The 16,692-nt window shown below is 33.9% G+C and overlaps 1 protein-coding gene across 1 annotated transcript in view; it reads right to left on the reverse strand.

The window, feature by feature from the left end:
* The window catches only part of LOC137399354 (protogenin-like), an 86,397-nt gene extending 75,891 nt beyond the window's left edge, over window positions 1–10,506 (reverse strand). The window contains exons 1-5 of the mRNA XM_068085432.1: window positions 10,356–10,506; window positions 10,101–10,218; window positions 9,011–9,201; window positions 7,866–7,954; window positions 5,274–5,469 (exon numbers count right to left, since the gene is read on the reverse strand). Coding sequence (XP_067941533.1) covers window positions 5,274–5,469; window positions 7,866–7,954; window positions 9,011–9,201; window positions 10,101–10,126 — 502 coding nt within the window. The 5' untranslated portion in view covers window positions 10,127–10,218; window positions 10,356–10,506. The remainder of the gene's footprint in view (window positions 1–5,273; window positions 5,470–7,865; window positions 7,955–9,010; window positions 9,202–10,100; window positions 10,219–10,355) is intronic.
* Window positions 10,507–16,692: the final 6,186 nt, after the last annotated feature.

Below are 16,692 nucleotides of genomic sequence, written 5' to 3' on the forward strand. Positions count from 1 at the left end.
GCTAATATTTTCCATGTTATGTTGTATGTTGAGTTGTTTTCTTTCAACTTCCAAATGTGTTTGCTCAATTCTGTGTGGTGTTGTTTGTTTTTGTGGTTAAATGAGGCTTTATGGTTGCTGTATCTAGTTTTAAATTCGGTTGAGCAAAGTCCTATGTAGGTCGCTACGTGGTTGTTTGTATTGTTGCTTACTGTTGCTTGATATATCACATTTTTGGCTCTGCATTTTCCTTCCAAAGGGCAGTTGTTCTTTTGTCTGCACTTGCAACTTTTTTCATTGTCTTTTTTTTGTAGTGTACTGGTTTTATTAAGGGTTTTGTTGCTCCCATCAATGATTGTTTTTATGTTTGGCATTACTGAGTAGCTCAGTTTTAAGGTTTGTCTATTAAATATTGCCTGGAGTGGGTGTTTCTTTGGAAAACATGTTGTAACTATGCTGAAGAATTTTTGTCCAATATTGGTTGCAACATTGGCACTGAATGGTGGGTTGTACCATGTGATTTTTCTTTGTCTGTTACGTTTTTTAGGTTTTTTCATGTTGGTTTCATATTGCAGTTTGCTGTTGTATCCACTCTTGTGGAGAGCTTCTTGGTATGGTTGCGCTGTGCTGTTAAATTGTTGTTCATCTGATGAAAGTGCGTTTAATCGTTTGTTTATGTTGTCTGGTAAGTTTTTCAATATGGAAGGTGGATGGTTGCTTGCTTTGTGCACATATAGTATTGTGTTGCCTGGTTTTTAGAAAGGCTTGAAGCTGCCATCTTGTAGATTTAAAGTTACGTCAAGAAAATTCACTGATCGTTTGTTCGCCTCAATAGTAATTTTCAAGTTGTTCTTATTAAATATGTTGCATATTAGTTTCTTTGTTCTCTCTATAGCTTGTGGTGTACCCTTGCAAACCGCAAGTCCGTCGTCTCTGTATAGTTCAAAGCTGCAAGTCAATTCTTTGAGTATTTGGGTCAGTAAGTAAGTCCCTACTAATTCACAAGTCTCCGCTCTGTCGTAGCTACCCATAGTCACGTCAAACAATTTATTAGAGTTCTTCTTTGACCAGGCCGTGTCGTTGTGAAATACAAGCGATCTTTTTGCATGTAGTATGATTGTCTTTTCATCTTCTGTGATATTTGTTATGTTGCTTGCAAAATCTAATGCCTTTTTTAATAGTGCCTCTGTTATTGAAGGGTAAAATTCACAAACGTCAAAAGTAACAAATGCTTGCTGTTGCTTATCCTTTATTTCTCTAAACCAATTCAGTACATCACCCGTACTTCGCCATAATTTTACACTAGTTTCTCTTGTCACTTTTTTGTTGATACCTGTGAGCAGAGTTTTGCTTATTTTTCCTATTTCAGATTTTGTTGGATTGATTAGTCTACACGTGGGGTGATTTGTGAAGTTATCTTTGTGGTCTTTTAACGTTATGAATGGTTGTTTCTCTGCTATTGTCGCAATTCTTTTCTCAAGTCCTAATTTGTGCGCTATTTCTTTGTCTTTTGATGTAATTTGATTTACTGCTGTCTTGTCAGCTTTTTTGTAGGTTTTAGTCACATTATTTTGCAACATTTTGCTGTATTCATATTTTTCAAGTCTGTAAAAATTGGTTGTTTTGTCAGCTTTGACAAGTATTTTATTGTTTGCTTGTATTGTCTTAGTGTCTTGAAGTAGTTTTCGTTGAAGTTCATTGTTGTATGGCTTGAATTTGATGTTTTGTATCATTTCTGTTATCTTACTTTCAAAATCTGACATTTCTTTTATAAAAGGTGGCAGTTGCTTTGTTTTGAATCCATAGGTTTCTTTTGGTTCTGATTGCTGATTTGGGTTTAAGTAAAAATGTGCTTTCCATCTCATTCGGTGAATTAACTTCTTGGTCATTTCTATTAATCTTTGTAATTAACATGTTTTCCAAAGAAACACCCACTCCAGGCAATATTTAATAGACAAACCTTAAAACTGAGCTACTCAGTAATGCCAAACATGAAAACAATCATTGATGGGAGCAACAAAACCCTTAATAAAACCAGTACACTACAAAAAGAAGACAATGAAAAAAGTTGCAATTGCAGACAAAAGAACAACTGCCCTTTAGAAGGAAAATTCAGAGCCAAAAATGTGATATATCAAGCAACAGTAAGCAACAATACAAACAACCACGTAGCGACCTACATAGGACTTTGCTCAACCGATTTTAAAACTAGATACAGCAACCATAAAGCCTCATTTAACCACAAAAACAAACAACACCACACAGAATTGAGCAAACACATTTGGAAGTTGAAAGCAAACTCAACATACAACATAACATGGAAAATATTAGCTCAAGCACAACCATATACAAACAAAACAAAACGATGCAAATTATGTTTACTTGAAAAATACTTCATAATATGCAAACCACACTTAGGCACATTAAATAAAAAAAATGAATTGACTTCTAATTGCAGACATGCTCGGAGTTATCTTCTCGGTTACACTTAGCACTAAATTACATGATTAACACAGCGAGCCCATTTCTGATATTTTGGCACATTCGGTAAAGCTTTTCATTTTAGTACAATTGCGTCTGAGGAGTGCTTCGCACGAAACAAATTTGTAACGCAAATACTACAAGTTTACTTTTTTCGCAATAATTTTTCAAATATATATATATATTTCTTGGCCAAATACCAACAACAATCAACTCAGGTGAGTTGCAGAAAAGTGCACTATTGGGAACAGCTAAGATCTTGAGGCGAGTGCTCAAACTCCCAGGTCTCTGGTAGGAGACCCGAGTTAGAGCAGAAATTACCACCCATACAGGGTATCCGGGTGAGGAAACAATTTTATATATATATATATATATATATATATATATATTAGTGCTGCACAACGATTATAAAAATTAATTGCAATTAATAACTGATCTGAGCCAGTTAATTTTTGATTAATCTAGCAAAAAACCTGCATATTCAAAAACAAATAATACTGCTTCATATAGATTAATTGTATTTGAGACAATTGTTAGCAGAAGTACATTTTATGTACAATGTGCATAAGTTGCAGTGTAATACTTATTATGAGTATGAAAACAGTCAATAAAAGTCCATAATTAAGTCAGCCAAGAGTTGATGCTGCACAGTTTATTCACATTATTTGAATAAAGAGGTGCTTTATTCTGTTACAGCATTGAACCTTCGGTAATCCGCATAGAACCGCCATTTTTCTTCCTTTATCTTCACTAATACAATAGGTGAGCTCCATGCTTGTCCAGCCGGCTCAATCAACTCTCTGGCCATCAGATTCTGTACCTGTCTCTCGGCCTCCGCTTCTTTTTCAGGCCCTAGGCGTTGAAGGGTTTGACGAATAGGTTTGGTCCTGTCTTTCCCGGGTAAGGAGTGCTCCACGAGAGACGTTTTACCCATATCGTCATCTCAAGTGCTAAATACTGACCCATATTTGGTCAATAGGGTAGCCAGCTTTCTAGCCTGCTCTGCGTTCTTGCACGAGGGTCGGGCAGCCTGGTACAGTTCCTGGAGATGCTGGGGAATCTGTGGCTCAGCTTGACTTAGGTGATTGACACAGCAGGGCCTCCCATGAGGGGAGGGGGCGCCAGCAATGGGAGGAAGCGCTTCTACACTAATTTAAATGCCTATGGTGGTTCCCGAACAAATGGTCAGGCGTTGGGAGTTTGGGTTGAGACACCTAACCAACACCTTTCCATCTACTCCGGGCTTGTTCAGGCTTGTAGCTAGATGTGTGCCTTCAGGGAGCCCTTTTTATCTCAAGTCGACAGAAATTTTGTGTGGTCAACCTTCACCTGACAGCAACCCTGTCTTTGATAGCACAACCAATTCCTTAATTACCTGGATTTTGTTCTGAAGGAGCTTTCTCCTTCGGTCGCTACAAGCCACCGGCTTTAGTGCCATAAAGACGGCCATGCTAAAAAATGCGCCTTCACTAATCTGACTGACTATGAAAACTTATTCGGTCTTCACTTCCCGAAGCCTTACTGGGAGCCGGATCACCCTATAAAAGGGTAACCTGATCCCATCAGCAAGCAGACCATGAATGTCACTCTCCTCCAATCGTTTTCTTATTCCCCAGGAAAGTCAGTCGAACACCTGTTTTTCCAGCGAGTTAATGGTGCATCCGGTATCTAACAGGAAGTGCACATCTTGACCTTCACTTTTACCCGGAAGGAAGTAACTGGTACAGTGTGGGCGCCCCAGAAGGCTTGCTTGCACAGGTTCCCTGTGCTCAAAGAGACTGCCTAAAGCTGCTCTGTTCGTGCAGGTAGAGAACGTGCCTGGGCGAGTCTCTTTCGATGGTCGGAGGCTGTTTTCTGCAAGAAACCGATAAAACAGAGTTGTTTGAAATTCGAAACAATTTTTTCCCTTTCGAGTGAATGTAAGTAAATTTTAATCCATTCCAAGGCGAGAAATCAACTTCGGTAAAGTATTTTACATTTTACACTCTAAACTGTACTGTATGCTGCATACTATAAATAAATATGGGTAGACCGTGTTTAATTTTAATAAAAGGTTTTCTATTTATGATGATGAAAAAAATAATACAAAATTAAACATTCCGTATGTTTTGCTCTTAAAACATCAAAAACATTAAAGATTAAGATACAAGGACAAAAATTGCAAAAGTTGATAATGGAACAGCAAAAAATGCAACAGATCAGTTACATCAAAACTAGTAAGAAATGGAAAATTTAAACCCTTTAAAAATATAAAATCCTCCTCCAACATAATTGAAGGTAACTCAACTGGAGGGATTATCTGTCTAGCAAATCTATTTGGTGAATTTCTTCATCCCAGATGGTTCCTCCCTTTTTGTGAAGCGTAAATTCCTTTTCCGTTTGTTAACGAATGTTTGCAGGCTGTTTCCAGAACTGTTCCAATTTCAAGGCGCATGCTCTCAAGTTTATGTTCGAGATTCAAACATAATATATATCTAATTTTTTATATATCTAATCATAAATATATCTAATCTTTTTACTGTTTCTCAAGGATAAGCTTATGTTCAACACAATCACTTTACTACAACCCAGGAACATGACAGCAATCAGTATACTTTCTAAATTTAGCATTTCGACATTTACGAAAAATTATTAATGCAGCAGAAACCTTAACATAAGTTAACTATGTCATACTCTGAATGTAAACTATAGCAAGTTGTAGCATATCTAAGTATGTCTAAAGCTCAACAACAGAACTTCCCTATTAAAGTTTGCTTGAGCTAAAAAAATAGTACTGCTAACTGCGGAAGTTTGTAAATACATATCTAACGCACCAAGTACTCCTGATTGTTGACTTTTATTTACGGATGCAGAGACAATATTTTCAGAATTTCTGGCTTTAACAATGAAGTTGTATAACTGGTGCCCATTGAGCGAGAAGATAACGCTATTCTTGTCAGTTTCATTTGTGTAAGTGCCGTTTATGCCATAGAGATAGCGAACATTGCCTGGACAGTTTGCGTTTGCTCTCTACAAAATAGCGTGGGAATAGCAAGTTGAAGCATTAGTAAAACAAAATTATCCAGGATTAGAAGGTAAAGATTACCAATATGCAAAATTAAGATAGCAACTAATAGAGAAACTCCAACTTTTAACTATTATGTTGCTATATCTTATCTAGTGAAGCAAATTATAAAAGGACTTTGAAAGCTTCTCAAATAGAAAATTATCATGATAGTGTTAAATAAGAGTTTTAATCTTAAGCAAAACAGCTGCAGCACTTCTAGCTGTACTCATTAAAAATACTATTTATCGATTTTGTCAATTTACACAAAGTTCATTTACAATTTGTGTAAAAAGAGAAAGTGCTGAATGGACTTTAAATATTCAAGGTCAAACTTTCATCTCTGACAGCTTCAAATATTGATGTAAACTACTGTCAGCAAGTGACAGATACACAGCTAAAATTTTGACAGATAAAAGAAACTTATTCAGAAAATATGGACCAGTGAAGCTAAATGAATAAGGCCAACTGACCAAAGTAGTTTCAATAGTGGTGGCATTTGGTTAACTCGATGTAATAGATGAAAGTGGAGTTTTTTTTCAATATATATTTTTTTTTTAATTTATCAATGCCATATGCCACATTTGGCTTGCAATATTAGCAAAAAACGTTTATGATTATCAAAAGGTTATTGTATAAAAAGTTTAGCTACAGCTTCCCATGGCAACACTAAAAACAAACTTACATGTTTTGACTGTCAACGATGAGCATTTCTACTAAGATTAGCTTTAGCTTTTGTATAGCTTACTCAAAATTATAAAATGGCTCAGACAGTCTAAGATATTCATGTATCTTTGACCGTAAGTAAGGACTTGCATGGCTGTCATACTCTGGTTGTTCAGTGAAAGTAATACAACATTACTAAGAAATTGCCTGAGTTACAACTTACTAATACAATGAATGTATCACAACATCACACAGGTACACAGGTATTGCTAGCAACACATACCACCAGGTTATTTCACTATACTTTCATGTGCTTGTATAGAGTGTCTCACTTTAAATCACTAAACACATACTTTCAAATGAGCTACACATACTATACATAGTTCCTTGACAAACATAGAAGATCAGTGATAAATTGGAAAGTTCTAGTATAAAGTAGAACAGTAGTAGTAGTAGTAGTAGTAGTAGTAGTAGTAGTAGTAGTAGTAGTACTAGTAGTAGTAGTAGTAGTAATAGTGGTAGTAGTAGTATTAGTAGTAGTAGTAGTAGTAGTAGTAGTAGTAGTAGTAGTAATAGTAGTAGTAGTAGTAATAGTAGTAGTAGTAGTAGTAGTAGTAATAGTAATAGTAGTAGTAGTAGTAGTAGTAATGGTATTAGCAGTCAGGTAATGACAACAGTACTTAGGAGCTGTAGTAATAGAGGTTATTAGTAGTAGTAGTAGTAATAGTGCTAGTAATAGTAGTACTAATAGCAGTAGTAACAGTACTAGTAGCGGGAAAAAAATTGGTAATAGTAATTGTAGAAATAACTAAAAATGGTAATAGTAACAATAATGGTAATAGTGATGATAATAGTGATAGTAACAACAATAGTATGGTAATTGTAATATTAATAGCAATCACAGTGATAATATTAAGAGTACCATTTTTAGCAACAATAATAATGATAATAGAAATGGTAATAGTAATTGCAATGGTAATAGAAATGGTAGTAGTAGCAACAAGAGTTATAGTGATAGTAATCGTGATGGTAACGGTAATAGTAAGAATAATGATAACAGTAATATCAATGGTAATAGTAAGGCAATAATCCATCACTATTTTGCAGTTCAGCTTTTGAGACTTAAGTACTACTTACTCGTAAAAAGAATAAAAATTAAACAAAATTAATAAAAAATTAAAAGTTAAAAGCCATAGACCCCGTGCATCTCTCTCAAACCCTGGCCCATTGAGATCCTTCCACAAATATTATTGTGATAGCAGTCACTGCATTTCACTGCTTTAGTGCAATGCTTTGTGATGTGTAAAAGGGTAAAATGCTTGTGGTACTGTGTATCCCCTTAAATTCTTTCAATCCATTAAATTATCTAATAAAGCTAAGAAAAAGAAGAAGATGCTTAACAATAACATGACTATATTTGATATGACTGTTAGTTTTTTTCTAACAGGCTTTCGCTTTTCATGAGACTGTTTATTTTGATTAATATTGACCAGTGAGGAATTACTTTAGTAGTAATAGTTAAATATTAGAAGAGTTTAGCCATGTCCAGAGTGTGTGTAAGCACACTTTGAAGTAATGCACATACTTTTGGTACAGCGTGTTGCCACTTTACATTAATGTTGTAATGCAAACTAAATTCTGTGAGATAAATGTAAGTTGCAAGGCCAACTTCTCAGCCTTATTTAGTAAAACCTACCGTCCAGTTAGCAGTGCAGTTCCAATAGATAGGAAAACCATCGGTAGGTTGTTGACAGTCAATGTTCAAAGGTTCTATAGAGTCCGGTGCTGCAACATATACACTGTATGTAAGGTTTGAAGGTCTCTCTAGTCTCATAAAGTATTAATAGTTTATAAAACAGCAGCATATACCAGATTTTGCTTGTTCTTTGATCATTATATTGTTGAATTTATTTAACTATTTTTATATTTGCAGTTTATGAAACCTTAAATTTGTCTAAACACACAAATGCTTAAGAGTATTTGGAGCAATGGCAAGATGATAAATAAAATAATTGAAAGAGTCATAACAGCTGCAATACCTGCCTACATGGGCAGACAGCTACCTACAGTAAGTTGATAGCGGTTCAGTCATTTGGTTACCTATGATTGAATAGCATATGTGTGCAAAAGATTTTGACACCTTAATATCTAGTGATTTTATCAAACCTTATTCACAATGGCTAAAAGTTGTCAAAACTAACAAAATTTAAAAAAATTTAGTTCTCGCATTGCCAAATCAGCATACAGTCAAAGTTCTTTCAACTTCTGTTGCATAGGGTTCCCTGTTTTGCAAGTTAACAACAGTTTAGTTCGTGTATCAAGTTTGATTCAAGCATTCACTTTAGCGTTGCTAAAAAAATGAGGGCCTTTATTTCTCTGGTAATCTTTTTGTCTTTGAAAGATTTTATATACTCTGAGCAGTGATTGCTTATATCACGTTTGAGAGCATTCTAAAGGCTGCTGAACATTCATTTCCACAAGTCTTCTAACATTATTAAATTGTCTGTTTAAATAATTATATTTTATTAATCATTAATACTAGCAATGTAGGCTACATATACTTTGTGTTTAATTTCTTCTAAACTGGAATTTATAAATAATAATACAGTTCATTCAGGCTTTTATAGATGCTAAAGCAGTACAGTCAGGTGTTTATAAATGGTAAAAAGTACATTCAAGTGATTATATAAAGATGCTGTAATGGTCAGAGCAATTGAATCTTCTGCTCAGAGTAAATATGAACCCTTTTTATGATTGTCGAAAGTGAGAAGACCTTAGTTAGCTGGATCTCCCAAAGGTTTTTGATTTTGATTCTACTATTTATACTCAAAGGCTACTCACCTGTACAGTTTGTGGTTGCTTGAATATACTGAACTGGTCCAGGGCAGTCTATTCCTTGAATAGAGCATGCAATGCTGATGTTATAAACTTGTCCTGGGTTTAGCAGGTCAAATGTTACATTTATTCTTTGACTACTGCTGTTTTGATGTTCAGGAAACATGGGGTCTTTTCCAGACAATGTTATACGATACCTACAGTACAAACAGTGCTCGACTGTGTTAGTAGCCTTTCTGAATTATAATGATCATGCATGCAAGAGATTCAAGGTGCTGATGCTTAAGCAAGGTATTGCCCCGATGCATAAGAAGCAAAACAGATTTGACTCACAAATATATATACCCGTACTGCTTTGTGATTATTTGTTAAAAAAATATTTCCAAAAATAACTGCACTGGCCTTTTACTAGCCAATAACGTTTGTGGTTGTTTTCACCTGCTTTTATTTGTTGTGGAGAAAGCTACTGTAAAGGCTTGTTTAAATTTTTCCTTAAAATTTTAAAACTCGAAGTTCTTCAGTTTTTGCTCTCAAAAAATAAGTAACTTCATCGCATCAAATATTTTTGTTAATTTGCTGTTAACTTGTTATTATTTGTAACAAACAACATTATATGTTCAAATTACATTGAATTACAATTTGAATTTTTAAGTGTTAGTGACAGAGTAGAATCAATTTAAATAACAGCCTAAACAAATAGTCAAACAAAAATGTAATTTTTTTTACTAATTTAAGGAATTCAGAAACTCGAAAAAACTTTAGCAAGGAGCAAACCAAACTTTTAATAAGTGTTTCATTTCTAATCCAACTTGTTTGAATATAAATAGCTTATGTTACAGATTCAGTTTTATCTTGAAATTTTAATCACTGATATAATCCTTTAGACATTGTTTTATCCCAAAAAACTGCCTTAATAAAAGTATGTTTCCTGTACAAAATTGGGAAGTGTTTTTCTAGCTTGAAGCGCATGAGAGTGCTGGACCCTGTTACACTTCATTTTCTATAGTTATGAGAGTAATGTGTCTGTTACAGTTATTTCCCTAGCAATATGAGAACGCCACATCTGGCTGAAATGCAAAACGATATGCATACATACTGAGTAGGAGGGAATCCGCCAATCATTTCTTGTTTCCACTGCAGAAATGATATGCTAATGGAGTTGCTAGTTATAGCCTCTGTTCTCAAGTTTATGGCAGCCGTAAGTTGTGGAAGCTCTAAATAATAAACAAGAATCATGACACAAATCTTATGAGATGATACTACAAGCATGACATACAAGGCACTACCGAATGTAAAATATTTGTGGGAGGATTCTGGCTAGGATAGACAATAGAAAAAGATCTCTACTCACCAAACCCGAATATTTTCACTTCTCTCAGCTCCACACTAATTCCCTTGTTATTTCTGAGACTGAATAGTCTGGTGACAGGGTTTTGTAGACCAATTTCACACTGATCAGTAAACTCTTCTTTTATTGATGTGTTCCTAAAGTAGCATGTGCTCCATCCATTTTCACCAGTTGTGCTTGGGGGTGTTGTTGCATCATTTGGGTTCGTAAGTAAATATACTTCTTGCAGACGGGAAGCTAAAATATTTTAACACATAGCAAGAACTGGGTAAACCTTTGCCAAACAAGTCTTAAAACAGAATCAATGCTACTTGTTATGACTTTTGTTGCTTTTTTAATGTGTAGAAACTAGGCTGGTTTTTGATGTTGAGTATATAATTATTTCAAGATTTTTAGATAATGTTTTCCACGTAAATATACAGCACATAAATTGACTTGTTTGTACACTCGCTATTATACTAAGTGAATTATGTAAAGCATTGCTTCAATTAGCGAATGACCAATTTAGTTGATCAAAATATTAAGGCAAGTTGTAACTGATGAGAGGTAGAATATCTTGTGACTATAGCTTATTTGGTTTGCCACAAGTTTTATCAAACTAAAATAAATACATGTACGCTACTAAAAGTGCTGTAAAACTAAACTAAAATTTCATGATCTTAATTAAAACTAATTAAACAATTGTTTCAAGTATTGCATAAGATGGAACGTCTTTTTTAAATAAACTTTAAGTTGTTATTTGCAAGTACTCTTAATTCAAAGTGTTTGATTAGACTGCTATAGCAAAATGAGTTACTGTCATTTGATGCTTGATGATACCCCTATATGATTTACCATTCTTTGAGAGTAAGGGTTTATCGTCTGAACCAATAGCAACCACTATTAATACGTCACACGAGCTAATTATAGCCAGCTAAAAGCTAGCTATAACATGACTACTTTGCTAAAATCTGTTGAGCCACTAGGCTTTTGTGCATTATCCCTTTGTGTTTAAAGGGTTGGTATATTAACACATCAATTTTACATTTAAGGACCTTTTATTGATCGTGAACCGCTGAGTGTATTTCCTACCACTATATCATATTCATAGTAAAGACATTTTCTTTAGTTACAACATAGCAAGTTTCTAAATATGGATATACAGTGTAAGAACCACTAGTGTTCAAAACTCATACTGCCTTGAAAACATTCTAAAGCACAAAGCTAATAAACTGGTCAGCTAACAAACTTGGTTCTTGAGATGCATAAATTCTGATAAGCAAAATAGAAAGGTTTTGTTGATGCATCCACTAAAGCATTTTAAGAAGAACAAAAGTTTGAAATACAGAAATTTTCTACCTCAAGTTTTAAATAGAATACCAATAAAGATAGGATTTCCTTATACTTACAGCAGTTGACATGGCCCCCATCACATAGCCCATTTCTAACATAGACTCTTATCTCCCTTAATACTATTCTTCTTTGTAAGTCTACTTTCCACCATTGGTTTGTTCTGTGATTTATAAAGTCTGTGTTGGATAATGTGGACAGATCTCCATCATTTGCTTGACCGGAATTTTCATTATTGTAACTTGATGATTGAGAAGCTGGCTTGTCAGCTGCATAGTTGTACTCTAAAATATAATTTACCATAATAGTAGTCTACCATGTTAAGTGATGAAACCTGCCTGCTAACAATCATTATTAAGTTAATGTAGATCCAGAACCATATCGCTAATCCATCTCAGTCCAGTGATAATCACACTGGTAGAAATTTCTTTTCCGACTCGTTGCACTAAAGGTACTTGTGAGGTTTTGAATATAAAAGTATTTAAATTTCTGTTGCACAGCAAGCCAGCCATAAAGTATGGTATTAGATGCGTTAAAACCTATTTTCTAAAATGCAAAATAAATAGGGTTTATATGGTCAAAAGATACTTTTCTACAACATAGATTATTACTGATTTTTTTGTCATCTGTAGTAAAACACGTTTATATCAACCATACTTCAAACGCTACAATGAAGTTCTAATGTTAAATGTTTTGCTTTAGGTATTTATATACAAGCTACTCACAAACCTTGTCAGCTTTATTTTGAAGCGCTTAATAGACAAACTTACTCTCCATCTTGTAAATCAGGCTATTTATAGCTAAAATAGTAACCTAAAACAATAAATTTTAGAGCAAAGTAATGACACACGTATAATGGTGAACTAAGCTGTTTACTCTATGGTATTTACAGTTTTTTGAAGTTGTCATATTTTTAAGCATAATATCATTTTAAAGTTTTTACAGCTTTGATGCACCTTGGCTAAATCACAGTCTTTCTTTGTAATAAATAGATCAGAGTCTTTCTTTGTGATAAATATCTGAAAAGCCTGGGAGATTTTGACACACAAAAGTAATTTCTAAAACAAGACTCCTTTAGTCAGCATATAATCAACGTATCCAAGTATTTGCTTACCATAGATATTTACTTCCACCAAACACAACCCTTCAGAGTGATTATTATAGACTGCCACATGTTGAGCCTCTGCAGGAGGAGTAAACTCTACTCCACCAACCGGTGGATAAGGACTTTCTCTATAGCTGATCTGTATCCAGTCAGGAGATGAAAGGGAGGGAGAGGAAGGTTCACCAGCAGAGCTGGATATCAATATATGTACCCATTTGAGTCTGTCCTCTACATCAGCTAGAAAGAAATAAAGAGACAAAAATGAAGCCTTCAAGTTTTTTGAAAACATCTCGCGGTAAGTAGCCTAGAGTAACCATTCCAAAATGTTTGCTGAATGGCTTACTTTACAGTATAAGTATTTTATTGGTACTGTTTAATTAGTTCTCTAACTTAATTAAATTTTCTACAACTTAACATATTACTTTTATTTGTTAGATGCAAATTTAGATTACAGATTAATGGACTACAATAATAACAGTTCAAGTGAAAACCATAGACATCTACTAGCTTTACTATAGACATCTTCTAGCTTCGACCATAGACGTCTACTAGCTTTGGGCACTAACAATAATACTGTTATAAAACACTTGAATAGCATAATAATGACTGTATTGGTGTACTATACATGAAGTCATTGCCCTTCACCTCACCTAAAGAGTAAAGAGTTAAAATTTCATTTTACCCAAAAAATGTAGATTATAACACTTGTTAGGCAGTCAACCACAACAGGCTATCTATTGTCATAATCATAACAAATATAGTTATGTTTAGACAAGCTACATTTGAGATTTTAAAGGTTTCATAGTTTGCTGCTCTATTGTGACATGATGTGACAAGTTGATAAAAATCTACTTTACTGCGACTGAAGTAGCTTTCAAAGTTATAGAAAAGTAGCATTGGCGAGACCAACTATTTTCATAGTTTTGAGTTATAAAAAATAGAATTGTTTATGTCATTATTGTTTATTGTCAAATCTTATGATAATAAGCTTTTATATTTTCTAGATTGTCTGCTCTTGTGTGAACTAAAGAGGATCATTATAGGAATTTAGATATTTGTTTAGACAACCTTTACCTATTGAGATAAAATAATTTTTTTCAAAAATCTCAAAAATGTATATTGCACAGCAAAAGTTTTTTTATAGTTAAAACCTAATTTATGAATTAATCGAATGTTATGAATTTTATGATATCTGTAAAACTTGAGCAAATCTTTGACTTGATGATTAAAGTGATTTTTAATATTAAATTGTTAAACTTTCATTGAATGAAACCGATGCATTTAGTATAAACTGAAAAACATAAAAGCATAAAATATTAAAAACTATTTAACCTAGTGAGTAAGTTTAAAGGTTCAGTTAAAGTAAGTTACTGAATCTAAGATTTATTGAGCTTACACTTGTGTTTCAGCGTATCAAAAATTTAGCTCAAAGAAACTTGTGTTTATTAATATCATCTCATAAATTTGGCAGTTTTTTTGTGGAAACTACTTTTACTTATTTTACAATTACCTGTTTTATAAAATATGTATGTGCTTCATGGCTCACATAGTTATCCTAAACATCCAATGTTTTGTGCATATCTGGTTTTAATGAGACTTTAAATAGCAGCTTTTCTCGGCATGCAGCCTCGTAAATTACCACATGACATACATGCTTGTATAAATTGTTCTGCCAAAAACTAGCTAAATACAATAATTTCGCTTTTGTAAAAATGCTTTGGAGTTAATTGTGACAGTTTTAGTTTTTCACAAGCTTGGCTGACAACCTTCTAGTTTACTACTAGCATTATTTTACCTAAAATCACTTGTAAAAACTTGCAAAAGTTAGTTTTAAGCAGGTGAAGTAAATAAATTGTCTACGGTATTATCTAGCTGAGTGATAGAATGCAAAAACTTATTCTTATTTCATTGGCAAGTGATTGTCAGAATTAATGAATCTTAATACGTATGAGCAACATAAACAGAATATATCCCAAACAAATGGTGTGATGATCGCTGCAATTTTTAGCAGCTGTTCTCTGTACAGTAATTTGGCATAACACAATTGATGAACACCAGATGTTTGTCACTAGAAATTAGAAACTACAAAAAATTGTTAGTTTTAAATACATAACACAAAATAACTTGAATGTAAGTTTTTCTTACAATTTTAAACTTGATTGTAATAGTTTAGACCGAAGAGCCTTATAAAAGCTTTATTTAGGACACACTGAACAGCCACTAAAGAATATGACAAGGTCCTGCAGGTGACACTAGTACCACCATTCTAACTTCTTACCTGTTCCAGTTTTGTCATGCAAAATTATGCTTCCCAAGCTGTACTTTCTGCCTAAATCAACTTTCCACCAGTTGAAAGTCTTGTTTTCTCCAGTATGAGAGGAATCATCAAGCCGGCCATTTACTGCGTTACTAGCAGAGAAATTCACGCCATTAACATTATATTCGGTGCTTTGTTTAGTTGGTTTGTTTGAGGCAAGGTTGATGGCTGCTGCAAAAATATAACAAGTATCTACTGTATTTACAAATGGGCATTACGGACATGAGGTAAACACAACAGTAAACTTACCACTATGTGTACGCCAACTCCATGTTGAGACAGCCAAAACCTGATTTAATCTAATTTACCCTAGTAGTCTGTCACATATACTTGAATTAGGAATGTCTGACAGTCTTCAAGTCAAAAAGCAGCCATCATCAGTAATTCACTAGTTGTGACTATAAGAGGCGTGATATGACAGTTAGTCAGTATAGTTTAACCAACCTTGTGACTGAAGTATTACTACTTTTTCAGAGTCCTCTTACGGCTTGATTAGCAAGGTTGACTATAAGCTTACATACTCAGGAGAGTAAAAGACTGAATCATAAAAAAATTGACTCACCTACTAAAGAGAAGACCGGCACTAACAAGAGACTAGAGATCAACCTCTCAAACATGTTGCTAGTAGACCTACTGTGAGACTAACTGCCAGTGTTATTGAACACACCGCTTTGACAGTAATTAAGGACACTTGTTTTACTTCCTCCTATTTGCTAACAACTACTCTGCTATTGGGCTAGATCTGCAAGCATGTTATCTATGTTGCTTAAATGCTACATAGAAGGTCCTTGAACTCTGTCAATGGCTCATCAATTTTGATACACCCCAGTTGCTAAAGCAATACTTGTTCGGCTGAGTATTGACATGCATGCGTGTTTACTTTATCTAGATATAAGTATGTGTTGGAACCTTTTACAAAGATAAACAATATGAAAAAACGAACAGAAAAATCTATAAGAAATGAACTGCATCTTAAATTTAGCACTAAACAACTAAATTGAAAAACACCTAAAATTTTCACAATTTTGAGTAAATAACTAGCCTATAGTATCATATATGAGCTAAAGCTAAGAATAATCAATGCACAAATAGCCATGGACCTAAGTTCTTCATAGAGACTGATCTTTACGAGATGCTTAAAGATTTACTGTAGCTCTTAACAGCTTTTTCATTAAGAATTTCCTTATCTTAACTTTTTACTTTATGTGTACTAATTAATGTGCTACATATCAAAATGTATGCTAACAAAAGTTGACAATTGAAAATCTTGGATCACCATTAAAATAACTTGATTTTTGAAAAATTAAAATAAATTCATATTTATATCATAACTACCAACAGAGAAAAATATTTAAAACTTGAAAACAACAAGTATTTAAAACACTGTAGTTGAAGCCAGGTGGCTTACAGCCAGTCCAACTCAAAATGAGTGACACAGTTTGAAGACTATTCAGCACCATGGCCACCGGACTGGAGAGCAGAGCCTAACAAGCTAGAAAACTAAATGTATAAGAACTCAAGAAAGAAGACAGAAGCACTGTGCATCTTTTTTGTGCAAATACTTCTGTTATGTTAATACTTGCATGCAA

This window comes from Watersipora subatra, chromosome 7, assembly GCF_963576615.1.
Source record: "Watersipora subatra chromosome 7, tzWatSuba1.1, whole genome shotgun sequence".
NCBI lineage: Eukaryota > Metazoa > Bryozoa > Gymnolaemata > Cheilostomatida > Watersiporidae > Watersipora > Watersipora subatra.